This window comes from Hipposideros armiger, unplaced genomic scaffold, assembly GCF_001890085.2.
Source record: "Hipposideros armiger isolate ML-2016 unplaced genomic scaffold, ASM189008v1 scaffold_8, whole genome shotgun sequence".
NCBI lineage: Eukaryota > Metazoa > Chordata > Mammalia > Chiroptera > Hipposideridae > Hipposideros > Hipposideros armiger.
Genome location: NW_017731358.1, coordinates 5,280,954 through 5,308,932, shown reverse-complemented (window position 1 = coordinate 5,308,932; position 27,979 = coordinate 5,280,954). Strand labels below are relative to the sequence as shown.

The 27,979-nt window shown below is 47.0% G+C and overlaps 1 protein-coding gene across 24 annotated transcripts in view; it reads left to right on the top strand.

Annotated features, from left to right (window-relative positions):
* Positions 1-27,979, top strand: part of KALRN (kalirin RhoGEF kinase) — a 655,970-nt gene that overhangs the window by 185,553 nt on the left and 442,438 nt on the right. For all 24 annotated transcript variants that reach the window (XM_019652336.1, XM_019652320.1, XM_019652304.1 and 21 more), the window contains exons 2-3: positions 14,101-14,175; positions 22,272-22,386. In XM_019652336.1, the coding sequence (XP_019507881.1) occupies positions 14,101-14,175; positions 22,272-22,386 (190 nt within the window). The remainder of the gene's footprint in view (positions 1-14,100; positions 14,176-22,271; positions 22,387-27,979) is intronic.

Sequence of the window (27,979 nt, the reverse complement as noted above, 5' to 3'; positions counted from 1 at the left end):
TAGTCTAGTCTTGAGCATGAAGGCTGTGTTGTGAGTGCATGTGCACATTCATCCATGGGCATGGCAACCTCATGATGCCTCGGTCCTGGCAAGGGCTCCTCTTTAAGCCACTGGAAAAGAGCAGAGACCACCAGGGATTCCAGTGACCTGGAGGTATTTGGCTCAGATGACTGGAGAAAATCCTAAATATTGGAGAATAAATTAGAAAATAGTTTCAGAGAGCGCGGGGCAGAGGATTTGAGCAGCTTGGGGCCATTTGTTGTATGGAGCAGGTGGATGTGACTCACCTGGGTTTGTATTTGGCACTCCCCGCGCCTCCACCCAGCTCTGCAAACTCTCCAGCCTTTCTTCCTGTGTCAGCCCCCCAATCGCAATGGCCCAACAGTTCAGGGCCAACCAAGGAAAGGACCCACAGGGCATAGACTCTCCTCAGGCTGCTTGTCCTTTCTCCCTGCAAGAAGCTGGGGCTCCTCGTGGGGCTCTGAAGGTTTTGCCTCATCTCAGATGGTGGTTCTGCTATCAGGATGCAGCCTCAGTAGGGGTACTTCTCAGAAGCGCCACCTGGACCTGTACACCTTTGTCTGGAAGCCAGCCTCATAACAGCAGTGGGGAAGAGGAACCTGGAAAGAAGGAATGAGGCATGCGCGCTATAGACACCAGTACATAGAGACTAGCGTGGGAGGGGTGCCCATGATCATAGCCCTCTGGACCTGAGCAGGGGGCAAGTGCTCAGTAAGCTCAATCAGCAGCTGGCCTTTCTCTGGGGAAAGGAGGCTTTCCTTTGCAGCTGGGGAACCTGGCTGGGGATGCAGGAGTGGTTTGAGGGCTTACCAAATAGCCTAGATTGGATAAGGGAGAGGAACCACAAAATTCAGGGAGACCACACAGATGAGTGTGAGCTACGTGGCTTACAGGTGTGCAGTGGGAAGCTGAGGAGGCAGTTTTTAGCTGTTGTTTTCTGAATTTACTCCATTCATTTACTCTCTTGTGTATTTGTTCATTCACGTAATCAACACTTATTATTGAGCATCTACTATGTGCCATGCCCCTTGCTAAGGCTACCAAGATGAACAGGGAAGAGGGTAGGAGTGTTACGTTAACTTAGCTTCAGCTATGTGTCTGGTACTTTCAAATAAATGTTCTCCTTTAATCATCACCTATGAAGTAGGTGTTCTTATCTCTGATGAGGGAACAGAGACCCAGAGTGGTTAATTTAAGCAAATTGTTCAAGGTCACACAGCTAGTAAGTGCTTTACTCGGGGCTGTTTCTCAAGATGTGCCTGCCCTGGGAGAGCTTGCCATCCCATGCGAAAAACTGGCTTGTTGAACAAATAGTGGCTAGGCATGCCCAGCTGTGGCTGCCTGACTAGGAACACTTGAGAACCCCCTTCTTAACCTGCCAGGATCCAGCCTCCAAGGGATCTTGTTAAATAAGTTTGCAGAGCCATTCTGCTAGCAGGGGTTAGAGGCCAGGGAACCTTCAATTTGGAAGACTTCTAGAAAGGGTACTGCCATGACAACTATAAATTTTATTTCACGTTTAACCTCAGTTACCCAGTCTCTCAGTAACTCCATGAGAGAGAACCACCTCTGATTAAGCTTATCCTTAGAGGATCCTGTATGCAGCTTTCACCTCCCACCCATCTGTCTCAGCTTCCTTTTATTCAAGCTAAGGAATCTAAATTATTTCTCTAGTTACTTTCCTGCCAGCCCAGCCACAGTATGGGGTCCCAGCTAAACCGTGAGTGTTAGAAACTGGGCCATGAGTGAGGCAGACTGGGTGATAGGCTCTAGTGGTTAGAACTTGAGACGCATTATCGGGTCTCATTTTGACTTTGCCTTAAACCAGTGGTTCCCAGCCATTTAGGGAGCAATCGACCCCTTTGAAAACCTGATGAAAACTACTGGGTTGTTGGAAAAGTCATAACACATTTTTGTAATGAAAATCATAGAAAAAATGGGTGATAGAAAAAACATACCATGATTTTCCCAACAACCCAATAGAATTACACAGATTCTCTTCTCAGAAAAATAGACACATGTGGACACATATGCAATAATTTGCATGCAGTTTCATGAGGTTCATGACCCTCCCCAACCACACACATTTTTGAAGCAGGGTTAGGAAGACTGCTTCAGTTTACCAGGTGCTCCTGGAATGTGCGGCTTAGTACGTCCTCTGGGGCGCAGAGCTGTGAGTTACCTAGGCAACCCTTTGCAGACACCTCACAGGTCCTTCTTCTTTTCCATAATTCTGGAGAAGGATTCTAGCTTCTTGGGATATTCGGATTACTCCTGGTTTCCTATTTAGCACTTGACATTGTTCTGCTTGTTTCTAGAGAAACAACAGGCACCATGAGTTAGACTATCTTCTGATCTTGTTCATTTCCTAACTTATGCTGGCTCCTGGTTATGCTAGGTCTGCAGGGGAACTTTGTTGCTTATCTCTGGCAAACATTAAACTCATCTCTGTTACTCTGGTGAGGGTCTGGGTCAGGGGAAAAAAACACCAGGTCTTAGCTACACTTCTCTGTTCCCCCAAGCCCACCAGAAAGACTTCAATATTCATCACCATCCTGTCCAGTCCAAGACCTTGCTGAGGATCCTATAACTCTGCTTTTTCTCTAGTTATGGTTCTTTCACTTTTTAGACACTTTTTAGAGCTCGAGTTTTATTATCCCTTCTTGTATGTATGTACCTCTATCATTGTGTTTCTTTTTTTTTTTTAAGATTTTTTTATTGGGGAATTGGGGGGATGGGAACAGTGCTGGGAAATTGGGGGAAGGGGAACAGACAAGTTGCCGTCATTTTGTTCTTCAATCTAGTTGTGGAGGACATTGCTTCACTGGCCCAAGTTGACACTATCATTGCACTCTTCCCAGGCGAGGCAGATCAGTCACCGGCTTCTGGACGGCTGCTCACTGCGGCTGCTGGCCGCTCACGCTGGCTGCTGGCTACACACGGTAGCCCATGGCAATCCACTGCCACAGGGGCTGCAGCCTACACCGTCGCCGGTGACTCATGGCAGCCCAGCTCCAGGTTGAGCTGTTGTTCAGCATCTTAGCTGTGGAGGGCAGTGTCACTGGCCCTCATATGTGGGATCCGAATCGGGGCCCTCTGGCATCCCAAGCCAGTTCTTAATCATTGTGCCACTCAGCCGGCCCTATCATTGTGTTTCTTATGTGATATTAAATTACATGTTTTTGTATCTGATTCTCTTCCTAAACAAAAAATTCCTTAAAAGTCTACATTTTTTATCATTGTACTCACAGTGACTGGAACTTTGCCTGGCACATATAGATGTTCAGTAAATATTTATTGAGCTGAATTGGGCAGTGTTTAAATACCTGAGGGAATAATTTAAGGAGAGGTTAAGAAATTCCTTAAAACTCTAAAGATCTTTCTGTGGCCAACCCATCCATCTCAGATATGGTCAGCCAGTTTATTCAGAAACCTAAACATAGTATTGGGAGACATACAGAGTTCATACTGTCTGATAGTTATGGGAGTGTGTGTGTGTGTGTGTGTGTGTGTGTGTGTGTGTGATGTACATAGACCTTTCTTTCTTGGTTATTGAAATTACTTGAAAACAATACCAGAACAATACCATTCTCTCCGGTAGCCTTTCCATGTCTATGTCCCTTCAACACTTCTTCACATTTGTTTATCTTCCTGATATATCTTGCATCTCTGCCTCTTTCTCATTTGGTTTCATGTATCCCGGGACAGGCTGGACAGCAGCCACTCCAAGTAACAGCTGCACAACTTGCTCAGGACCAAGGACAGCAGCACGCATGTCCTTGAAATGGGAGAAGGTGCTTTAGTTTGCTCAAGTTTGTTGAATAATATGACCTTTGGGTGTGGCCCTTCTCACCTGCTGGGCTGCAGTTCTGCAAACCTCGTTATTCCTTTGGCCCTCATTGTTCCATGTCTGTGGCGGTCTTGTGTCCAGTCTGTGCTGGGTATGTTGCTGTGGCGTTTCTTCCACCGATGGACGTGGTAGTGAGATTAGGGTAGGAATGGCACAGTCGTGAATCAGAAAACATGAAGGTGGGAGCAGGGGTGAGAGGGACTGCTCCAGGAGCTGCCCACAAGGGTCTCCTGCTCTGAGCTCTGCAGTCAGCTGTTGCTGCTGTATGCCACCTACACCTGAATTTCAGGTCATAGGAAACGGGGAGAGGGAAGAGGCATTGGGGAGGTGCTGGGCCATTTCATGTTCGGATGACTGCCAGAGTGCCTTTCATAATGACAGAGGCCAAAACTGGCTTTTCAAATCAACCATTGTATCTTTAAAGTCATCATGCCCTAATTAAATTAAAATTAGTTAAAATACTGTCGATAGTCACACTGGGGAAGAGGGCAGGGCACTGACAGTGAGGGTCCCAAGGAGTGAGATGGATATGTCTGAACTTTCATGGCACATACCTTCCACCTCTGAGTACCTTTTAGTTCTCTCTAAATATAAAAGCAAATATACTGCTAATGTTCAACAGTTGATTCATATTCATCACTGATGAATTCATCTCTGGCTAATGTTCTGTATTACTTTACGGACCCATCCAAGAGTAATGCTCAACATAACAAAAAGACAATAAATCTACCACCACCATCACTACCATCACCACCATGTGTGAGGTATGAGCACTTTAAGTAACTGGGTCAGTTAGCAAAGAATCAGTTAGAAAAGAAAGTGATGGGCAGATATAATCACGTCTGAAGTGGCCATTTTCTTGTGTCTAAAGTACACTGAATGATGTCAGCTTTTTGGGGGAGGGCGGGCAGGAGGGAGGGAGGAAAAGTAAGCCTGTGTGTATTGCAGCTGAGGTCTCAACTCGAGCTAATAGAAAATCCTGTGAAGAATAAACAGAAACAGTTTGCTCATTAGCTGGGCTTAGAGAGGTGTTACCCACATGTTTAAAGTGCTAATTATTAGTGATCTTTAATGGAGCTAATTTAGCAATGGTAAGTGTTACAAATTTCTGCTCTTTAAAAGTAGCCCATTAGCCAGGACTTTATATCTAATATTGACTTTAGAAAGTTAATATTGAAATTGGCCACAATTAGAGTTCATATGGGAGCATGAGAGAGAAAGATGGAGATGGGGGTAGACATAGGCGCAGAGAGGGACCAGGGGAGGGGAGGGACACAGCAATTATTAAGCACCTTTGTTGTGGAAAGCACCATGACCCTGTAGATGAGTGAGAGTCAGTCCTTGGGTTCACTCATTAAGCACCAGCTGTGTGTAGGCACTGGCCATATGGAGATAAGCACCCAGTCCCTGCCTGCAGGAGCTTAGAGTCTAGAGAGGAATCCGGATGCAGCAGTGGAGATTGCATGGAAGTGAGGTGCTTGCCATGTGATGTACAGAGAATGAGGAACCAGCCAGCCTGGGGTCGGGGGGCAGTCAGGGGAGCCTTCCTGGAGAAGGTACATTGCTCACAATGGTGCAGGGCAGAAGACAGTCACCATGAGCAGTGAGGCTCAAATGCAAGCATGTCAGAATTGAGAGAAGGTAGACGTTGCTCCTCCCAAGTGTAAAGACTGTCCAACTGGCTGTTATATCAAGTCTCTGGCTATTGCCTCACGTTGCATGAGGTCTCTTCAGCTTGCTTAGGAAAGCTTAGTATTAGCAATTGCCAAAGAGGAGCCCTTGTTTTGTTTTGTTTTGTTTTTCCTCTCCCCTTCTGCCTTGAAATAAGGTTAGTGAGGCTCATGAATGTCTTTCTCTTTAACGTCCCATGGCCCAGTGCCAGGGAGGAGAACTCTGTCACACTGTCCCCTTTCATGGCTTCAGCTCATTCAAGGAAGGAGGATGCTCTCAGGCCCATTTTGACATGTGTGGTGTCAGTGGTGAGGGACAGCTGCAGGAGCTGGCCTCACCGTGGGCGGATGGATCCCTAGGTTGGAAAGAGGCAGGTGGATCTCCACGCTGTGCCACGTGTTCTGCTGCTGACACAAAGCTGCCCGGTCTCTTTCTCTGCCAGGTTATTCCTTCCTCTCAATACACACTTCCTGCCTCAGTGGTAGTTGTTTTAACGAGAGCTGCAAGGAGCATATTTATAGTCGCTGAAGGAGTCTTCGAACAGGCAGTCTCCTCAATAGCTCATTAGTACCTATAAAGAGGAGTGTGTGTATCTTTCTCTCCAGCTCTTTCTCTCTTGCTCTTGCCCTTTTGCCTCTTCTCTTACTACCTCTCTCCCCTTCTCTTGTGTTAATATAGGAAAGTGGCGGGGGAGAGAAGGGACAGTGAGGGGATGAAACTCATCGCCTCTACCCACCGATAGGTTCCCGCCTGTCCCCAGCTGCACTGACAGTGTCTTTTAACAAGGGCTTTGCCCATCTACTCCCCATGCAGATGGGACTTCACATCTCTTTCCTGTATGACTCAGTTTCACATTGCATCTTCACGGAGTCTTACACAAACTCTCCTGGCAGGCCCCCAGGAGGTATCTCACAGGCGAACTTTCTTCCTGCCTCTCTTGGAACTTAGGGAGAAGATAAAAAAAGACAAAGTTCCAGTGCTCCCTGCCCCATATTCTACCACCTACCTCAGCAGGGGGCATGTTTCCCATCCTCTTCCATCTCATTGAAGACAGAGGAGCATGTGATGTGGAGCTTGGGGCCAGAGCCTGCTGGGTCCAGCTCTGTTCTGGAGCACAGCCTTTCTCTGGGACCAGCTGGATGCCACCCAGCTCTGACCCTTGCAGCAGCACAGTCCTGGCTTTCTGCGCTTCCAAAGGCATCTGCAGCCGTACCTTCCCTGTCACCTACCCAGGGTCCCACAGTGTTCAGAGATCAGGTTCAAAGTGAGATCACGGAGCCCACCCACCATGTCCATGCCCTCCTTTTCATCACTCCCTGTTTTTCTGTTCAGCCAATAAGCATTCTTCATCTCTGGCACACAGCTTACTTGCCTCTTCCTCTGTCTTTGACATACGCTGCCCTCCACCAGAACACCAATTCATGGCACTTCCCTTATTCAAAACCTGGCTCCAGATCACCTCCTTTGGGGAGCTGCCCTGATGAATTGCCTCCAGCTCACCCCCCCCCCCGCTTGCTCCCCATCTTCTTAGGATCTGTGCATGCTCAGGTTCAGTTTAGTATTTCTTGAGCCCCTTTTGTGTGACAGACACTGCACTAGGTGTTGGGGTAGAAAAACAAGTAAAATGTGCTCCTACCCTCAGGGTGTCAGGATCAGTGAGTGAGGAGTAGCCTGAAAACACAGCAATGCTTTCCAGGAGTGACAGAGTACAAGTGACAACCAGGGACACCTTACCCTGATTTCAGTCAGGGAAACAGCACAGAGAACGTGGTGGATTACAGAGATATTTAAGAGGTAGAATCAACAGAACTGAGGAACAGAATCGATATTTGGGATGGAGAAGGGGAGGAGTCTAGGATTTGCCCAGGTTTCTGTTTGGGTAACTCAGTGGATGATGGCACCAACAATCAGGATATAGGGGGTACAGGGCAGCCAGGTTGAGGGCAAGATGGGAGGGTGTTTATCAGAATCTTAGAATCTTAAGTTGTTTTTTTATACAGAGCATGGTAACGTCCTGGTGTCAGGGGAAATGGGCACTCAGCATTTTATGAAGCTGGAAACTCTCAGAGGGGAGAAATTGGGTCTCCCCTCCAAGAGAGAGAATTGCCTGAGATGAGCACTGAGTTATCATGAAATGCAGAGCTCCCGGGGGGGGTGGGGTCACCCCTACTTCCTCTGTTCCCCTTTCAGTATTGCTCAGCGTCCAGGGCCTCGTACCTCTGGATGGGAGTGCAGGTGTGATCTAGAGGCGTGAACCCACTGGCTGCTCTGTCCTCTGGGGCTGGCTCAGTGATGGTATCTGTAAAAATGATCAGTGACAGTTTTTATGGTACTGAGAGCAGTTAGGAAGGCAGGGCTCTGAGGGTCGGGGTAGTGGGGAAGATTTGTTGTGAAATTAAAATGTTTGTTGCAGAAAAGAGTGGTTGAAGCTACCAAAATTCAGAGCAGTATGGATAGGTGTTATTCATAAACATTCCTACGGCCAAAAAACAAGACATGGCCCAGTCTCAATGCCCTGGAAGGGAATGTAATCTATCTCATCGATAGCCTTTTTATTCCAGAGCTGATTGGAGTGATGGGTTACAGGGTAATGGCTGAATCTCTGCAATTCCCACGGTGGAAGTGGAGGCGTGATAATCAGCATTAGATCAGATTTTAGAAGTTCTGTTTAGATGAGGCTAAAGGTTGCTTTTATCTAGCTCTGCCTCTGGGACAACTCTGAAATAGAAAGAAATACTCTAGTGCAGTGGTTTTCAACCTTCCTAATGCTGCGACCCCTTAATACAGTTCCTCATGTTGTGGTGACCCCCAACCATAAAATTATTTTCGTTGCTACTCTATAACTAATTTTGCTACTGTTATGAATTGTAATGTAAATTTTTGTTTTCCGATGGTCTTAGGTGACCCCTGTGAAAGGGTCGTTGGACCCCCAAAGGGGTCACGACCCACAGGTTGAGAACCGCTGCTCTAGTGTATAGCACTTCCTAAAGGAAATGTACATATGAATCACCTGGATCCCTTATTAAGATGCAGATCCTGAATCTATAGGTCTGGGGAGGGTCCTGAGATTCTGCATTTCTAGCAAAGTTCTAGCTGGTAGGTGATGCTTATTACTTTGAGTATCGAAGCCTCAGGACTCACCTTTAGGAAGTCTTCTTTTGAGCCCCCTTGCATTCTATACAGGTGATGTCCGATCTTGGATAACAACTCATTATCCTTTCTACATACCTGTCTATCTCTTTGTGGAAGTCCCCTGGAGAGCAGGGTCCATTCTTCATTTGTCTTAATATCACCAAAGCCTAACATAGGCCTAGCACTTAATAGGTGCTCAATAAAGAATTGATGAAAAGAATGAATCTGGGAATAGCAGACTGTCCCAAGTTATGCCCAAGCCACGGTTCAGTCTAACAAGCTCTTGGAACTCAATTACAAGCAGACCTCTGTTGTGCAGCAGTTCGGTCAATGTTTCAGCGTCCCCTTGATTGAGGCTCCCATGCTGGACACCACAAGGATGGAGAGGGAAAAGGAGGCAGAGACCTGAGCATTGGGAAATTTACCATCTCGGCAGTGAAACAGGGGTCAGGCCCACTTAAAGCAATGGTAGAATACTGACACAGTAACTTCTAAATAAGTGCAAATTAAAAGGGTGTGACTAAGAACCAAAGGAAGTAAAGAGCAATCCATGGGTACCCTGGCAGCTTGCACCTCCAAATGCTCAACACTTACCAGTTTGTTGCTTCACTTGTTGAAATCAAAATAACTTTCTGAAGGAAGTTAACATGGAGCACAAGGTACCTAGCTGCCCTGGGGAACTCACTGCCATCCCAGCGCCACAAAACCATGCACAGGGACTGTGACACAAAGGGCCAGTCCTGCTGGGGCCACAGATAGGCTGGCAGCCAGAGTAAGGATGCTCTGCGTTTTCCAGCATGGGGAATGGTGACTAGGGGGGTGTGAAGAGAACAGGCAGCAGCAATGTAAGCGTAACGCATCTGGAGAAGTGGGGCTCGGAGAAGACCCACGCTGGAGGTCCTGGGGAGATGGCGGTGGTAATTTTTACTTCCCTAATAGAGGCAGAGCATTTCAACTTTGCTAATTAACGGGAACAGCAGGCTTGTAATTCTGCCAGCAGCAGGACGCGAATGGGGTAAGATTGGCACTGAATGCCAGTGGAGCATGCCTTTGTCCCTAAGAGAAAGCACAGCACTCCCATTGGGGCAGGTCCATGAGGGTGCCCTTTGGGTTTGTTTTTTTCTTTTCTTTTCTCTTGCAGTAACTCCCATGGTGTAGGGGCTTTTATTTGTTCTCAGGCTTTCATTAGAGGTAGCAAGGGGCCTACTGTTTCAACAGGCTTTACCTTTAGAGGGGGAAGCCAGTGTACGGTTGGTCTAGAGTTTATAATCTAATAGTGCAATCAAATATACCTTGTATCAGAGATTGCGATTGTAGCTGAAATATTCCTCACAGAAGTTCTTCTATTACTAATCTCCCATTTTGGTAACTTGGGTTACCTGCAAAATAGGGTGATGGGCCTTGAGCATCACAATCCCTAAGCTGATTCCTGGGAAAGAATAAGCTGGGAAGGCAGGGAAGAGTCGTTTCATCATCTCAAAGTACATTGACTCTCCAGGGAATTTGATCCTAGTACTTCCTCTCAAAGCATATTGATCTGATAATCTGAGGATCTTAAAAGTCAATAAATATGTAGAAAAGATTTGACGAGATACCACTTCACACTTGTTAGAATGTCTATTATCAACAAGACAAGTAATAACAAGTGTTGAGAGGTTGTGGAGAAAAAGGAACCCTCATACACTGCTGGTGGGAATGTAAACTGGTACAGCCACTATGGAAAACAGTATGGAGGTTCCTCAAAAAAAACTAAGAATAGAATTACCATATAACCCAGCAATCCCTTTTGGTATCTACCCCCCAAATCCGAAAACATTTATCTGTAAAGATACATGTGTACCTCTAGGTTCACTGCAGCATTATTCACAGTGGCCACGACATGGAAACAACCTAAGTGTCCTTCGATAGATGACTGGCTAAAGAAGATGTGGTATATATACACAATGGAATACTAGTCTGCCCTACGAAAAGATGACATCGTGCCATTTGTGACAACATGGATGGATCTTGAGATTATTATACTAAGCAAAATAGGTCAGACAGAAAAAGCTGAGAACCATATGATTTCACTGATATGTAGGATATAAAACTGAAAGGAACAAATGAACAAGACAAACAAACAAACAAAAACTCATAGACACAGACAACAGTTTAGTGGTTACCAGAGGGTAAGGGGGGAGGGGGAAGTGGTAGAAGAGGGTAAAGGGAATCAAATATATGGTGATGGAAGGAGATCTGACTTTAGGTGATGAACATACAATGCAATATTTAGATGATGTATTATAAAATTGTATACTTGATACCTGTATAATTTTATTAACCAATGTCACCCCAATAATTTTAATTAAAAATAAAAGGTTTGAAAAGTCTCAGAATATTAGAGCTGAGTGGTACTCTAGAGATCATCCACTCAGATCACCAGCACTTGGTGTGACAGATGAGGCCACTGACTTTGTGCAAGTCACTTTAGGAAGGGTTGGCATTTCATTCATTTATTTATCATTTCATCAAATATTTATTGAACATTTACCATGAGTCTGCCCAGACATGTACCTGATGGTGAAAACATGTTGCTGTTTTATTGGTCCTGTTTGAATTGGTGTTGAATTAACTTCCCCTTTAGTGTAGATTCTGACAGCTGGTTTTACAAGGGCCCTGGGGGCACCAATCCATAGGACCTTCAGCCAGTGCAAATAGGTGTTCTATGCAAAGTTACGGACTTCTGAGCTCTTGGGCAAATTAGTTTAGCTCTACTTGGCTCTGTAGAATACATATGTTGTTGAAAAGCTATTTGTAATTCAATTTTTGGCAAATGAAGGACTAATGCAAACCGCAAAGGCAGATTGTATTTAAAGAAACCCTGGAGCAACTCCTTTTGTAATGTGAAAAACCTTGTTATTGTTGTTAGAAATGATTATCCCCTAGATAAAGGTTTTGTCAATCTGGACACTTTAGGTTTCTGTGGTGGGCACAACCGGACAGATACCACAGAGGGGATCTGAGTGGATGGGGGAAGACTGACCTGGAAAGCCGTAGGAATCTCAGACCAGCCCAGGCCAAGATACTGCCATTTCCCGGAGCCCGCGATTGCAAGCTGCCTGGATGAGCTGCTCTCCTTCTCTCAGGCCCTGGAGCCTGGAAGAGACGAGCAGTGGGCATGATGAGTGGGGTAGAAGGATGAGACTCAGAGCTTTCTCTCCTTTTCCACTGGTGGGAACACAGGGAGCAGGATTGGGAACATTGTGCTCCTATAGCAAACGCCAAGCTCTTCCTTAATGAAGTCTGGGGACTGTGTGGAATTAGAGTGCTCTTATATACTTTAACACAGGAAGAGAGGAAAGGAACAGCCGTGGAAAAATAGGGCAGGAGTATAAGAGAGAAGAGGGCTATACAGATTCTTGTTATCCAGTAGAATCTCCTTAGTTTGGTCCTTGCTATTTTTGAAATTGTAGATAATCTGGAAGACAGGGCTGAAGGTTAGATTTTCATATTAAAAATTTTTTTTCTATAGAAATGAATAGTGTGCATGGTGATGTAGAGGAGAATGTTTTAAAACTGTAGTATAGAAAGACATTTCATATATGAAAATAAGCTATTTTGAAGCAGAAGCATTATTTTGCATAAATAGTTCCTATATTAATTGAAGATGATCCTTGTCTTGTTGGTAAAGCCTGATAGGACTCTTCATTACCAAGAAAGCGGAAACTTGCATGAGGGTAAAAAAACAAACCTATGTATCGCTTTGTAATTTCTCTCGATCCTAATTAATTTCTACTAGTGAGGTTTAGTAGCTTTTCTGTGTTGGAATAAAGTCAGAGCATAAGGATCTGTAGAAACTACGGATAAAAAGTACAAAACAATGCTTATAGTGAGAACTTTATTTTGATGGTGTTATTTTTTCTTCTGTTGCCTGGGGTCTTCTCAACGTGAGCCTTGCAGTGGTCACTCCAGCATCAGGTCCTATGGGCCAACTTGTACAGAGAAGCCACTGATGGATAAAAAGGCTCACTGTCTTCATTTAGTGAAAAATGACAAAGAAGAAACAGGTGAATCATCAGAGACACTCAGGAAACTTGTTTTGGGTTAGGGTATGACATCTGGCCACAGCAGCTGGCATCCTGGGGACACGTCAGTTCTCCTTTGTGGTTGAGGGGGCCAAGGCTCATTCCCAGTGATCTTCATCCTGGGTTGTTACCCCAAGTCCCAACATTTCCGGATCTTGAAATAGTCAATGTTTAGGGATTGAGACAGCCCTGAGGAGGACTGTCCTGCCCAGCACCTTTCTCCCCCTGTAGGTTGTCGCATTTGTACTGCAAGGGAGTAAGCCAAGTGCAGAAAGGCTCTAGAGGGGATGTCCGTGGTCCCTGGTTCTATCTCACTGAGCTGACACTGAGCCACCTCTCTTCCGTGGTCCATTTGTGCCATGTCCCCAGTGGTGATACACAGCAGAGATATGAGTGTGGGCTGGCTTTGCCTGAGAGTTCTTGTGGGGGTGTTCAGGCTAAACAACAGGGACCCAGTGGGCTGGCATGGGCTTTTGTGTGTGTGCGGAAGCTGAGTCCTCCCTTCCCACGCATCTCATCCTGGGCTAGGTTGTCCTTTGCTCCCCGAGGCCACTGTTTCTCCAGGCACATTGTTATCGTCCATTCAGTGTGAGCCCCAGGCCTCTGCCTCTAACCCCCTAACAGGAATTCAACTAGACCCTAGAAAGGACTTTCCAACAGAGAAGCGAGGGATACGCAGAGAATGAGTCGCTGAAGAAGGGAGTATGTTTCCTTCCCAGGAAATTGGTGTCTCCTGCCTCCTGTTTGTCATGGACCAATGGTGGTGACCTTGAAGGGGCGGGAGAGAAAAGTGGAGAAGGGGATTGCATTCAATGTTGCTTCTCACTTGGGGATTTTTGTGGTTTTCTTTGCCATTTGTAAAGTGAAGACTCACAGTTGCTGTGCCACATAGAGGAAAGGCAAAAAGAATTATTTAGGGCATTGTGGTCCATCTTATATTAATTAACATGTTCAGCAGATATTTACTGAGTGTTGACTATGTACCAGGCACTGTGCTAGCACTAGATGTAAAAAAATGACTTTTTACCAAGGCCCATCTTCAGGTTCACAGCAGCAGGGTATGGTTGTTGCCTCCAGGGCATGGAGTTTCATATATGTGGTGGTGGGGGGTTGACATGGACTGTCTTCTCCCTAAAAGGGACCAGGAGGACCTCACTCCGTTGGTCACCCCTGTGGCCGGTCATCGTGTAGAAGTGTTCTTTTTGTGGTGGACTCTCTCCTGTTCCATTGGGCTGGGTTGTAGGGCCTGAACAAGGTATAGCTTTCTGGTCCATGATGAGGTAGGGAGGATGAGGGTGGGACCCAGGGATTCAGCTCTCCGGCCTCTTTCACCCTGATGCCTTCTGTTTTCTTATTCCACAGGTTCCTTTCGGAATGATGGTTTGAAAGCTTCTGATGTCCTTCCCATCCTAAAGGAAAAAGTGGCCTTTGTGTCTGGTGAGTGCCGGTGGGCCTTTCCTCTGCAATGGGCCTTGAGAAGTAGTGCGTGTGCACACATGTGTGGCACCCGCTTCTCTGTGTGTTAGTGGGAGAGAAGTGGGGTGCTCGGGGCAGCTGCATCCTCTCTGCAGGGGTAGGCAGAAAGAGAAGTGAGAGCTCTGGTCCCAGTTGGGTGTCCTGGAGGATGTTTACAACCACAGGTGGGTGTCTCCACCACACCTCCCACCCCCTGCACACCTACACCTCAGCATACCCACTCTTCCAGGCTTAGCAGGCCCAGCAGAAGCTGTCGAAGTCCCTCCAAGGGAGGCTCCACCTGGAGGAGTCTGTCCACGTCACAATCCCCAGACATTTTATTTGGGTTCATCTCTGAGTGGGTCATGGACAGGATATTAAAATGCTTTCTGGCTCCTCCTCGTTTCTCCTTCCTGGCAAAGGGAGCTCAAGTGAGTGTCTGTATTTATTGTTTTTTCTGAATAATGATTTCCAAATATTTATTCCTGACTTCTCTCTCCAACCTCATCTTGTGCACCTAGACCTTTTAATGTCTAATTCAGGGGTCAGCAAACTAGAATCTGTATTTTGCCACATGTCAGCCACCTGTTTTTTTGTAAATAAAGTTTTACTGGAATACAGCCATGTGAATGTGTTTAACTAGTTTATCCGTTTCACATTGCTGCTTAACAAGTTGCCACAAAGTTGGAGGTTTGCAACATCAGAAATGTACTCTCCCACAGTTATGGAGGCCAGACATCCAAAATCGGTTACTGCGCTGAAATCAAGCTGTCAGCAGAGCCATGCTCCCTCCAGAAGCCCTGGGGGAGAATTTATTCCTTGCCTCGTCCAGCTTCTGGTGGCTGTCAGCATTCCTTGGCTTGTGGCCACATCACTCCCATTTCTGCCTCTGTGGTCACATTGCCTTCTGCAATTCTGTCTGTGTCAAGTCTCCCTTTGCCTCAGAGTACGGATACTTGTGATTGCACATAGGGTCCACTCAGATAATTCGGGATAATCTTCCCATCTCAAGATCCTTAATCACATCTGCTAAGATTCTTTTTCCAAGTACTGTGACAGTTACAGGCTCCAAGGATAAGGACCTGATGTGTTTGGGGAACCATTGTTGAGTCTACTATAAGTATTGTCAATGGCTGCTTTGTCACTGACTGCAACAGCAGAGTTGAATAGTTCCAGCAGAGACCAGATGGCTACAAGCCTAAAATAGTTACTGTCTGGCCCTTTAAGAAAAAGCTGGGTGACCCCTGATGTAATTAAAGCCATGCTATCCGGTGCACCAGCAGCATCCTGAGTGCCGGATCTAGGGCATCACACAGGCCTCCTGGATCAGAGTCTCGGGCAGGGGCTGGGGGAATGGCAATTTGAGTAGCCAAGGATCCCATTTAGAGAAACACGCTCGAGTGCCGAGGTCTCATGGACTGAGCTTTCGTTTCTGGATGGTCCTGGTCATGTACAAGGAGCGGCTGTGGAATCACAGGGAGAGAGTCAGTGTGGTCCCACAGTGCAGGGGGTCACTCCACAGGCACTGCTGGTCTCGCTGATGGGCGACTGCCAACATGGGGAGAAGGGAGAGAGGGGCAGAGAACCAAGCAGCAGTGTCTCCCACCCGATCAGAGGGTAGAGGCACGGCCAGGGATTGAGTGTCGGGGTAGGAGGGGAGGGCGGAGTATGCGATGGGCGTATGTAAGCCTTTGAGCGGTCCTACAGGCATTCCATATTATTATGATTAGTAGTGGTAATAGTAGTAGTAGTAATAGTAATAATAATAATGCTAGGGCTTTATTATTGTTGTTGCAGTTAGAGGAGCGTCACCAGGAAGCCGCCTGTCCACATCAGTGTTAGGTGCTTGTAGATGTGTGAGCAGGGAACCCTGCCACTGCAGATGTTGAAGCACAGGGTAATCCCTCAGCAGGATCCTGTGGCAGTGGTTTCAGTGTGGGCAGAGGTGCAGGTCAGACAACCCCCAAAGCCTCTGTGAACCTTGCTGAGCATGGGGGGATGACCTTGTACAGAAGTCCTGGGGGCCACTGGGCAGCACCAGGCCTCAGACTTCTGCTGCTGCCCGTAATCTGGACTCCAGGGACCTGGCCCACAGCCCTCTGGGGAGCCTGATCTGATCTTTCCCTCTTCCTTTTTATGTCCCTGAGCCTATTTAACCTGATGTCCTCCCTGGCCCCTGGGTATTCTGCTAGTTCCCCCCTTCCTTTCATGCCTGGTGCTTCCTCCACCTGCAGTGCCTCCCCTACACCTTCTGCCGGCCTGAGGCTCTCCTCTTCTTCCCAAGTCAGTTCTCTCTTTGCCTCCTTCAGGAGGCCTTCCTGGCTTTCATGCATAGCCTCTGAGTACCATCCTGTTCCATATCAGTTTGGACTTGGACTTGGAGAACCTTGTTTGATTGGGTTTGTTTGTTTTTTTTCCCATGGGAATTCACTCAGAGCCCTGGGTCAGGGCCCAGCCAGCCCTAGAAGAACTTCCCAAGTGTAGAGAGATGTCCTCATGGAGCACACAGAAGCAAGGTGCCAGGAAAGCAGGTGGTCGGGCGTGAGGGGGATAGACGCGTCCCAGAGCAGGACCGAGGGGGCTGAGGGTTGCAGCTCATGTCCATGTGCTCATGTTGGGTGAGCAGCCTGGGGTGAGTCCTATCCCTCTGCATGGTGGTGCCAGGAGCTTTGGGGCTTAGGGGACGTTGTCCCCCTGTGCCTGGGAAGGACGCTGAGGGCACCAGGGAGATGATTGGCTGCGTCTAAAAAACAGAAACCAAACCAAAAAGAGCTCCTTGTATCTTTCGCTTTCAGAAGACAAAACACAAAAATAAGACAAAATAAGGAAACCCAGAATTAAATAATGCGGTGTAGCAGTTACATCTCTGTCTAAGAAGCAAGCGCTACAGGAAGGTGGTGAGCAGGAGAACAGAGTTGATGGTGCATGCCCTCCCCTGCTGATGCCTCTGGCGTGGCCACAGCAGAGGAACGTCACACAGCCATGGGAACACACACTGGGAATAATCCAGTGCAGCCCAGCAGCCTCTGTATGTGGGTGTGTGCACGTGTGTGCGACGTGATCTGTGTCCGTGCCTCAGGGAGTCTCTGTGGTTCCGGCCCAGTCCCACCCTGCTCCATCATTCAAACCACCCCCTTTGCCATCTCTCTGCCTTCCTTTGTGTGTTATGCCTCCCACTCACAGCACCCATTGTCCCTTTTATCCAACCGTCTGTGCAGGGCCCATTCACCCCCATTATCTTCGCGTTTCCCCACACCCTCTTTTCGGCCACCTCCCAATGTCCCTCTCTGCCACCATACCTCTCTCCAACATCACTGTGGAGATAACAGCATGGTTCCCAGAGAAACTCCATGTTGCTGTGGCCCAGTCTTTTGTTCTCTGCACCTGTGTCTCTCTGGATCTGTGACCATGGAACAATAGTTCCATGAGATGATCCTCAGAAAGAAAAAGGGGTTCCACTCTCAAATAAGTTAGGCAAATGCTGCATATCAGAGCTCCCCTCTTAGAGATCTGCCATGTTCACGAAAGCACATGTCCATTAGGCACATGAAAGTATTTTCCAAACAACAGAATCACCTCATTCCCTTAAAAATATCGTGTTATCCATTAACATCTTGCAGCGCTATAGTTACATGGACCAAACTTTGGGTATGAATCCCAGTGTATTTCTTTCCCTCCTCCCCAAGTACCCTAAGCTGCTTGCCCTAACGGGAGCCTGACTCGCCCTGAAAAATGTGAGCACCGTCGTCCTCCACCTCAGCCAGGGACGCTGGAGCATTCCCTGCTGTGGGCCCTGCCTCCTCCCCAGCCCCGACTTGCGCTGCTTCTGCAGAAGGGGGCCAGTTCCATTTCTAGACCATCAAACCATGCCCTCCCTCTTTATTCTCCACCTTCCCATCCTGTAGCTCCCAGCACCAAAGACTTGCACGAGTAGGCAAATAGCAGGTATTGGATGAGAAGGGAATGGCACTTTTGAAGGTCCTGCTACCATCTTTATCATACAGACAAAAGGAACAAAATGTGGCTTCTTTTGCCTCCCATCCTTTGGGACCCACTTCCAGAATGCACATTGACGTTAGCAGCGGGTTCGCGTTCTTCATCTCTGCTTATCGCCCTCTGTAACTTCAGCACCCAGATCAGTTATCAGTCAAATCCTACAGCTTCATGGCTGTTCCTTGGGCAGTAAAGTCTTCCATCTCCCTACCATGGCTGTGCACATCCAAGACCTTGACCCTTGATATGTCTGCCTGTGGTCTTAGCCTCCTCCCCTGTAAGCTGGGAGAAGATAGATAGCAGATTAACAAAACCTAGGCCATTCCCTCTTCTCTGGGAACTCGTAATCCAGCAGGACAACTCCTACCCTCGTTTTCCCCCCAACACACACACACACGCACACACACTCACACCCCAGGCATTAGCTCTATTCTGCCTTCACTCAAGTTAGAGCCTAGCATGGACACCACACTCAGCAGAGCTCTCACTGTGGCCCCAATACTCGCCACCTTCCCTTAAGCCCATATCGCATCCAGCCCTGCTCTTCAGTCCCTGGGATACTCGCTCACGATGGTTCACTCCTCCTCTTCCTTAGCACCTCCAGCCTACCCTGATCCTTGGCGGGTGATCTCGTCTCCTGCTTCATCTAAGGAACGGTGTTCCCCATGCAGGCGGACCTCCTCCCTGTCTATAATGTATCTGTTTCCTCTTCCCTCGGAGTCTATCAGCCTGCTGCAGAGAATGGGGCAGGAACCCTCCCCTTGTACCTGCTCTGAGCTCTTGCTCCGTCTATTGCCCCACTCTTTCCAGCATAATGATTCCCTTCCCCTATGCTCGGTCCTCTTCTTCCTACAATCTTGCAAGGTCCTCTCCTTTCTGAAAGAATACCTGGCTTGACCTTGCTGTCCCCTCTTGACTCCTTACCCGTACTTCCCGAAGGGAGGCGATTGCACTGCCCCAGGCTTTCTCCCCTCACTCCTCCTCCCCCGGTGTGTAGAACCTTCCCCAGCCATGATTTTGGGCGGCTCCTGTCTCTAAGAGCAGAACTGGCTCCAACTCAGGAAGGATGGTGCCAACAGCCCTCCAGACTCCTGAGTTAGCCTTTGCCAGTGAGACCAGCCTTGGCTCCCCATGTTCTCCTGGCTCTACTCTTACAGTGTCCGTGGAAGGTCAGGAAGAAAGGCAACAGCTGAGGTTACAACCACCCAAGTGAGTGAAAATCCTTTGGGCGAGCTTCAAATCTGGAGGGGAAGGTTGACAGTGGGGGAGAACCTCCCAGCTCTCAGGAAACCTTCCATTTAATCCTTTTGTTTCCTTTTCCTCCTGTGGAAGCCGGTTGGGAGATAGGGACCACTTCCAAGGCAGATGGGCTGGGGGTGGTTATTCATACAAAGAGCCAGGGCCTGTGGTACAGAAGGCCTGAAGCTGGGGCCAGCCCCATCTCTGTGGTACATCTACACAGACCTGCTCGGGGTGGGGCTCGGGGAGGGACAGGGGAGGAGGTGGTGGTGCTGACACAGTTTCTCATCAGGGCAAGTCTCTCCGTGGCTCTGACCTTGTTTGTTCCTGTTCTCCTTGCAACCTCCTTATTCCCTCCACAGGAGTATCCTGGAATAGATCGAGTTTTGTTTGTTGAGCCACCCCCCGTATGTGTGACTTCTGGACCCCGCAATCAGAGGGAAACATTCACAAACCCACGCTTGGGTGAGGGCCTTGGGAGGCTCTGCTTTTACTTGGAAGAAGTCCTTCTTTCGAGGTCTGAGCTTTAAGCTTCTTTTCTAGAATTAGGGAAGCCATGCCCATCCCCACCCTCTTGCATTAGATTCCCTTGTGGTCCCCGCTGTGGGGCTGTGAGGTAGCTTCCCGAGGTGCGTGTGGGATGGGGCGCCTGTGATCCTGACACGGTGGTTGTCTTTGTGTGCCGGGAGCCGTCTGCGCCTCAGTGTCTGCCATGGCCAAACACTGCAATTGTGACAAATTCTGAAGCTCTGACTGAGAAACAGATACTGCTTTATATCTTAAAGAATTTAAATTCCCCTTTGGATGCCCCCCAGTAGGACGAAGATCTTACACCCCTTCTAATAGATATATCACAATAATTATATTTTATACACTAAAGGTAATTTTAGTCACACTACTAGTCTCTTAGTAAATGTCAAAGTACACACCCTGTAAATCTTAAGATCCTGTTTAGACAATCGTTTTTTAGAATAAATATTGGGTGGTCATGGTAATCATCCTTTAGGCGATTATGTAGAGGCTCAGGCCTTGGTCGCAGTCATTGTAGGTGGAGGGATTTGGGCATAGTTGGGATACCGTATTTGCTGGCGTATAAGACGACTGGGCATATAAGACGACCCCCTAACATTTCCACTCAAAATACAGAGTTTGTTATATACTCACCGTATAAGACTACCCCCTCTTCCGCACACCTTCCACACACCAAATAAAAGGTAAAACAATATCAGATTTGATTTCAACATTTTAATTTATATTCAAATGCTTATGACATGCAGGAAAACTGTCACAAGGCTGTATGTAATCAAACATATACATAAAACAGTGCAAGTTTATTACCGGTAAACATACCGGTAATTCACTAAAGAAAACACACTCTATAGACTGGTACCGTAGATTTTGCGAGTGTGGTAAAATCACATAACAGCAAAATCGCATAACAGCCGAGCATACACCAAGCAGCGCTGCTGATGCCTGAACGGTATGTGGAATGAAGTGGGCGGGCATCGGGAGGCCACTATGGCACGGGGCAAGCACTATGGGCAGTCTATCTGAAGTGTACCTGGCGTATAAGATGACCCCCCACTTGGAGGCATATTTTTCAGGGCCAAAAAATCGTCTTATACGCCGGCAAATACGGTAAGTTAGTCTTTAGCATAGAAAAGGTATAGCTGTACCCTGGAGCATAAGAATTAAGAGGAAGTAAAACCCTGATACTAATGGAACAATGGTTAAACTGCCCGGTATAAAAAGGGGCATGCTGTAAAATAAAGTGAGACACTTCTTCTTGAAAAAGCGCTCCTGTGTCTCCGCGAGTCTTTTTTCCTTTTTCCTCACCGACTCCGCCTCCACCTGAGGGAACCCCTGGACCCCGCGGGAGCTGGTCTCCCACATTTGTGTGATAGCCAATGCCTGTAAGGACATGGTTATGCCACCTTCACTTTGTCCCCATCTAACTCTCTTGAGAAACTTGGCCCTGCTTCCTAATTGTAGCACCCATTAAAATAAACGTTTACGTTATAGAATAAGTAGTGACGAGGCAATTTGGAACATAGAGGAAAGGAAAAGCAATCATGTAAAATCCCAGCCTTCTGATAACAACAGTGCTCATCATCTCGGTATACTCCTTCCAGCTTTTTTTGAAGTGATATTTAGAAAATATTTGTAATCATAGTGTGCACCGATGCATTTGTAGTGATTAAGACCTTGAGTATCCTTATTTCCAATAAAGATTCATGTGCTCTCCAGCAGGAGTGACAGGTGGCACCTGAGGCAGGCAGACAGGGGTGGATTCTCAGCTGTGTAGAAAGCACTTACTGTCTTTTCTGCGGATCTGAAAACCTCCCAGCGATGACATCCCAGGTGGATGCATTCAGGGCTTCTCACCAGGGTCAGCAGTTGAATCCCGAGCACTCCCACCTCACAGAGGCCTTGCAGAGAAGTGCGTTTGAAGGTTACATTTCCAAAGACCATAGCGCTTTCAATGGCTTGTTTTCTCAAGAAGCACAGTTCTACCGCCTTCATTATCATTTCACATTTGTAAAGAGATTTACTTTGCAAAGTGCCTTCCAAGGTGCCATCTCATCTGTCCTTGCAGCAACCCTGGAATGTGGCCATTTTTATTTTCATCTGCACTTTGCCGATGAGGCACCCGAGAAGTCAAGTCTTGCTCAAGAACACACACATTACCCACTTCCAAACCCCGCATCCTTGTCCTAACCAGTGACCAGATTTCTCTGGGCGCCATATTTCTGCCTGCTCCATCCAGCACTCAGACGGCATTTTTTTCCCTCTGCAGCACACTTTTTGTCTGGTTTGCTTATACTGCCTCCTCTCCCTCCCTGCAGGGGGCCGTGATAAGCGAGGTGGACCCATCCTGACCTTCCCTGCTCGCAGCAATCATGACAGAATAAGACAGGAAGACCTACGGAAACTCGTGACCTATTTGGCCAGTGTGCCAAGGTAAGGTGAGGGGGTATGTACTGCAGGGGAGGCGGGAGGGGACCTGGGCTGATGCAAGTGAGTTGGAATGAGCCTCCACCCTGCCTGAGGCCCGGGCTGTTTCTGCCCTTGTAGTGGATCTGATTATTCCTGGAACGTCATCAGTCATTGTTCGCCTCATTCCCATCATTTCCATTGTTACTTCTGGGATTCATGTGAATGGAGTGGGAGCTGGATGTGGGAACTGTGGGCAGAGGTGAAGGTCCCAGGCTAAGAGGACCACATGGGGCCTAGAACAGGAGACAGGGTGGCCTGGGAAGCTGTAATTTACTTTGGAGGAAACGGGAACTCTGGCCGATTCCACTCTGACTTGTATAATGGATTATTTTTAAAACCTCTGGCTTATGAATATGTTTGTGGCTTTTGGAGTTTGGGTGAAATAACTCTACTTGTTTCATTCAGGAGGCAGCCTTCAGCTCAGTCATGCATTTTCAACAGGGGTAATAGTGCCACTAAGGTGGGGATGGTGGTGGTGGTGAAAATTGGTTCTTGGGGGTAGCAAAAGAAAAACTTGCTCTTTTATGTATTAAGCACAGTTATACATATGTATGTAAATAGATATACAGTATATTTGTAGTATTACAATTTCATTGGGTGGTCGATTCAGGAAAGAAGTATAGAAAGTCTCTTTTGGGGCAAGGGATGATGATAATTTTAAACAAGGTTGAGAAACACTGGTTTCTGAGGGTTTCTAGGTGGGTCTGGCCATGGAGCTTGGTGGAGGGAGACGTGCCAAGGACATGGTCTATATCTTTTAAGGAGGGAGAAAAGAAACCTTTGCCGGCTCCAAGAGTCCGAGAATCTGAGAGCCAGAAGAGCCCTGAAAAGTAATCGAGGCAAATCCTTGTTTTGTTCTGCCTGGGAAACAGGGTCAGTATGGGACCGAGCTGCTGATGGGGTGTGAGAGCGTGGCCCAGCGCTCCGCCCTCCCGCCTCCTGCCCCAGGCCTCTTCCCATCCTCCTCTCTGCCAGCGAGAACCCTGTTTCCCCGTCTCTTAGTGGGGCTGGAGCCTGTCAAGTGTGTGTTGTGGCAACTAAGAAGCGGTGCCCGGGGCTCTCAGAACTTTCTGCTTGTGTCTGTGCATTTTATAGGAGAATTCGTAAATTGCAGAGAGGAGCTAGAGACGCAGCACCACCTTCGCTGGGAAACCCTGGCTAATTCTTGAACACGATTAGCTGATTAAGTTCTTGACGCAGGTGTCAAGTGAGGCAAGCCCTCCATTTGAAAGAGCTGCAGGAGAGACACATATAAAGGGATTGTTGGCTGGTGATGGGCAGGTGGTAATGGGGATTTAAGAGCAGTCATCAAATGCCTGGAAGGATACTGAATAGAATGAGGAGCCCTAAGGAGCTCCAAGCAGAAGGCTGTGAACAAACAGACGATGAACTGTATCTGTTTTTTTTTTTTTCCTTTACGATATCCACCAGGGACCAAAAAGAAGATAAAAGGTCATAAGTTTCAACAAAAGGGATTTAGGTTAGATTCAAAGAAGAGCTTCTAAACTTTGTGTGTGAGACTTTGGACAAAAGAATAGAAGATTTTGTGTTCTAGAGGTCTTTATACAGAAGAAATATTCCCATCTGTTTCGGAGGCAAGAAGATGGACTAAATAAACCATGACTGATCTAGGTAATTTAGCAATTTAGCTACCTAGAGGCTAAGCAGTTTTAAAAGCACCCTTCCCAGGCTCACTGACAGGCATAAAACCAGGCATTTTCTAAATCAATTTACAAGAAAAGTTTTCATGGGGACTCATAGTGGATGCTCAGCTCTTTTAGACCCACAAGAAACGGGGGTCCCTGGAGATAAGAAGAGCACATTTTTCTTTCTGGTGTGTTGATCACATCCCTGCAGATAATGCATGCTCATCTGCTCTTTAGCATAGAAGGTGAAAGAGTGGGAAGAACACTTTTCTTCATTCTGACTTGTTAAGCAAAGATGGGATAAAACAGATTGGAAGCAATTAAAAAGGAGATTTCTACTGGGTGAAGGGGAATGAAACCCAAGACAGGCTGAGAGGAAGGTCATGGAAAAGGAGAAACAGCACATTATCATTGAAGAAATATACTAGATGCAGGCTGGTCACAGCCTTTCATCCTGTGATCCTGAGAACAGAGAAGGTTCCTTACAGGCTCTGGCAGGTGGGAGACAAGAGTCCTATTGCCGCTTTCAGTGTGAATACTCATTCGGGGATGCCGGCTGCCTCCCTGCTGAGGGCCTGGGCTCTCCAGGAGTTGTAAGTACCTGGCAGCCTGCAGAGCTCACCAACTAGTCACACCCTCCGTCACTTCCTAATTCTGTCGGCCACATATTCACACATGATGGCTGTTTGAAACACAGTCTGAAACAAAATTGTTCTAAAGACAGTGAAGTCTGGGGAGGCAAATCAGATAGTGTTTGCTGCCCTCCTGCTCAGCCATGGCTTTGGGAAAGAAAGGAGGCCAGGAGAAGAAAGAGCTAGATTAGGTGGATGATCCTGATGGGAAGAAATGATCTACTCCGGGTCATGGCCCAGGAGGCGAAAATCACGGGCTCCTGTGGAGGTGGAGTGCACTCATAGACTGGTGTGATGGTCCGGAGGGGACATCTGACATTCGTTTTGTCATGCATTTATTCATTCTTCTTCTTCCTCTTCCTCTTCCTCTTCCTCTTCTTCTTCCTCTTCTTCTTCCTCTTCTTCTTCCTCTTCTTCTCCTCCTCCTCCTCCTCCTCCTCCTCCTCCTTTCTTCTTCTTTCTTCTTTTTTTTTTTCATGCTGGATTTTATTGAGTAGTACTTACAGAACTGTTCCTGAGCTGGCTCACATGTGTGTGGTCACCTGGGACCTAGAGTGTATTCATTCATATTTAGAGTCTCTATTTACCAGACAAACTAAGCATTCATGGTGAGAATAAAGACATTTTGAGAAAGTTAGGGAAAGCTTGTGCATTTCCCTACCCAGCTCCAAACTGACCATCAAGAACTGTAATAGATGACTGTGCTGGCGGCATAGGAGGTGAACCAGACAGCAGAAGATAAACAAGTAAGGACCGGGAAGCAATGAAATAGGTTCCCAGAACCTAAGGCACCAGCCATCTTGATGGCCATTTTGAGCACCATTCTAGAATAGGTGATTGTTAAACAGATGGTTGTGATAATTTAGAAATGAATGGACAGAAACAGTCTCACTAGCCTCTGTGAAAGCCAGGCTATGTTGGACCACTGCATTCAACTCCACAACATTGAACTCTTCCAGCCTCATTTTAAGAACTATGTTGACCATTTAGAGTATTGTCAGGGGAGCAGCACATTGAGGGATCCACAAATGGTGTCTGCAGTTGAGGGACTGAAGGACATTTTCTGGAAGGAGTGAAAATGAAAGAACAGTGATTGCTGATTTCAGGTGTCAGGAGAGCTGCCCCAAAGAGGAGGGAGCAGGCACGGTGTGTGTTGCATCGGTGGGTAAAAGTTAGATGAGGACTCTGACATGAAGAAAGAACCTGGCCACATGGGAGCTGTCCAGCAGGAATGCTGCTGCCTCTGGGAAAAAATGAGCTTCTGGTCACTGGAGGCTGGATAACCTTTTGTTAGGGATGCTGTAAGAATTCCTCCACTGGGCTGGAGCCTGGATTAGATCATGTCTAAGAAGCTTTCCTGCCCTGAATTCTGGGTTGCAATGACACTGGAAAACAAAAACATACATTATAAAATCTAGGACCTCAAAACAGAATGCATATTACCACCCCCGCCAACATACACTCTTTTTCTCAGGCTCCCTAAATAAGTTAAGGCCTGAAATTTCACTTCAGATCTCGTCTGCATGTTCAACCCTAAGAGAACTGCTTCTAATCCCCTTAGACCCTGGGTGGGAATTTGGTGGGCAACAGTTTAGAACAATCCTAGTTACTCTTTTGGGATCCATCTCAGCCTGACATGAATTATTTCCAACTTCCTTTTCTTACTCCTGATGAGTTTGAACATCCATCTCCTGGGTCTTCTCTGAACTTTCTGTCATTTTGTGTTGAGGAATCATAGAATATCAGGGTAGGAAGGGGCCTTCAAAGTCTTCTAATTCAACTTCCTAACAACTCTGTTCACTCAATTCAGCAAATATTTATCAAGTGCCTATAATGAGCCAGGGCCTGGATAGGGATCTTGGTGAGTTCTCGAGTTATCTTTTTTGACTGTCATCTATACTACACTTATCTAGGTTTTTTGTTTTTCTGGCCTGCTATCTGCTAGAACTTACTTGCACATGAAAGGAGTGGAAAGGAAATAGATACAAGCAGCTGGTAAATGTCCCTAGAAACCGAGGCACAGGAGAGAAAATCTAGCCCGGGAGTCAACAGTAGCTCAGGTAGAGCTCACAGTGTGGATCATCTACCCACAGCGATTATTGGGAGTTGACCGTATGCTTGAAATAGGAAGTTCTAAGGACCTAGTAAAGAAATCCTGGGTTATTTTTTATTGCACTGAATTCCTCCTTTTCATCATCAGTATTATCCTGCTTCGTCATGATCATCTTTCTCCTTCTCCTAAGGACACCAATTGTCAGCCCCTTAATGTATCTGCCACTTAACTCAGCACTGCTGAAATGCTAAGTGTTCCGGCAAGGAATGCAGATGTCATATTGGTGAGGAAGGATGACAAGAAATTAAGAAGGGATATTCTGTAATGCCAATCAAACCACTATGCCAATATGCATAGCTTATTAGTTGATCACATTTGCTCTGGTTCTACTGATTTCAGCCAGAGATAAATTGGGCATATAGCCAGCACTGTCTGTAGGGGTAATTTCTATTATCACCAGAAAAACAGAAATAAGCAGAGAGTGTCCGAAAGACAGTCAAAAGATGAGGAGGTAAAAACTGCAAGGGTTTCCTCCCACTATGTTCAGCATGGAAGAGCCCATGCTATCCAGCTGCCATCACTGAATGCGTTTTGTTGTAAGGACCTGTTGAGATGTGTTGTTCACATCCAGACCTTTGCTCTGGGGTCAGCAATTAAAGGAGGATGTGGTGAGTAGTGATGGAAGAAGGTCCAGAAAATAGGACCAGTGAGGACCTTGGCCTGAAACTTATACCTTTGCACATCCATTTTTAATTTATTTTGTTGCTTATGGATAGAGGGTTTATAATTTCTGTTATAGTTCGTACATTCTACACAAATTGCTGAGCAATATCAGTTAGGCATCCGTAACATTAGCTGAGCAGAACGCCAGCCCTAAAGAGCAAACGGTGCTCTGCTCTGCCACTAAGGAACGTAAGATCACTACAGCAACTACCGTTGTTAGTAGTCACCGTCCTTGGAGCCGTGCAGACCTTCACAGTGAGGGGAAGAGAGGCAGCTTAGGATGGACAGAAGACACTGGGGTTTGGAGAGAAGCTCCAGCCCTTCTCACTCAGGAAACACATGCCCGTTCAAGCTGGGCAATCTCAGAAGAGTTTAATGAAGGGACAGTGAACAAAGATGCGGGCAGGGAACAGGGACATCAACAAGATTTAGATTTCTGCGTTATCCCAGAAGCAGCAGGGAGAGGGGACAGGACTACCTCTGGGCCTGAAGGAGCAAGATGA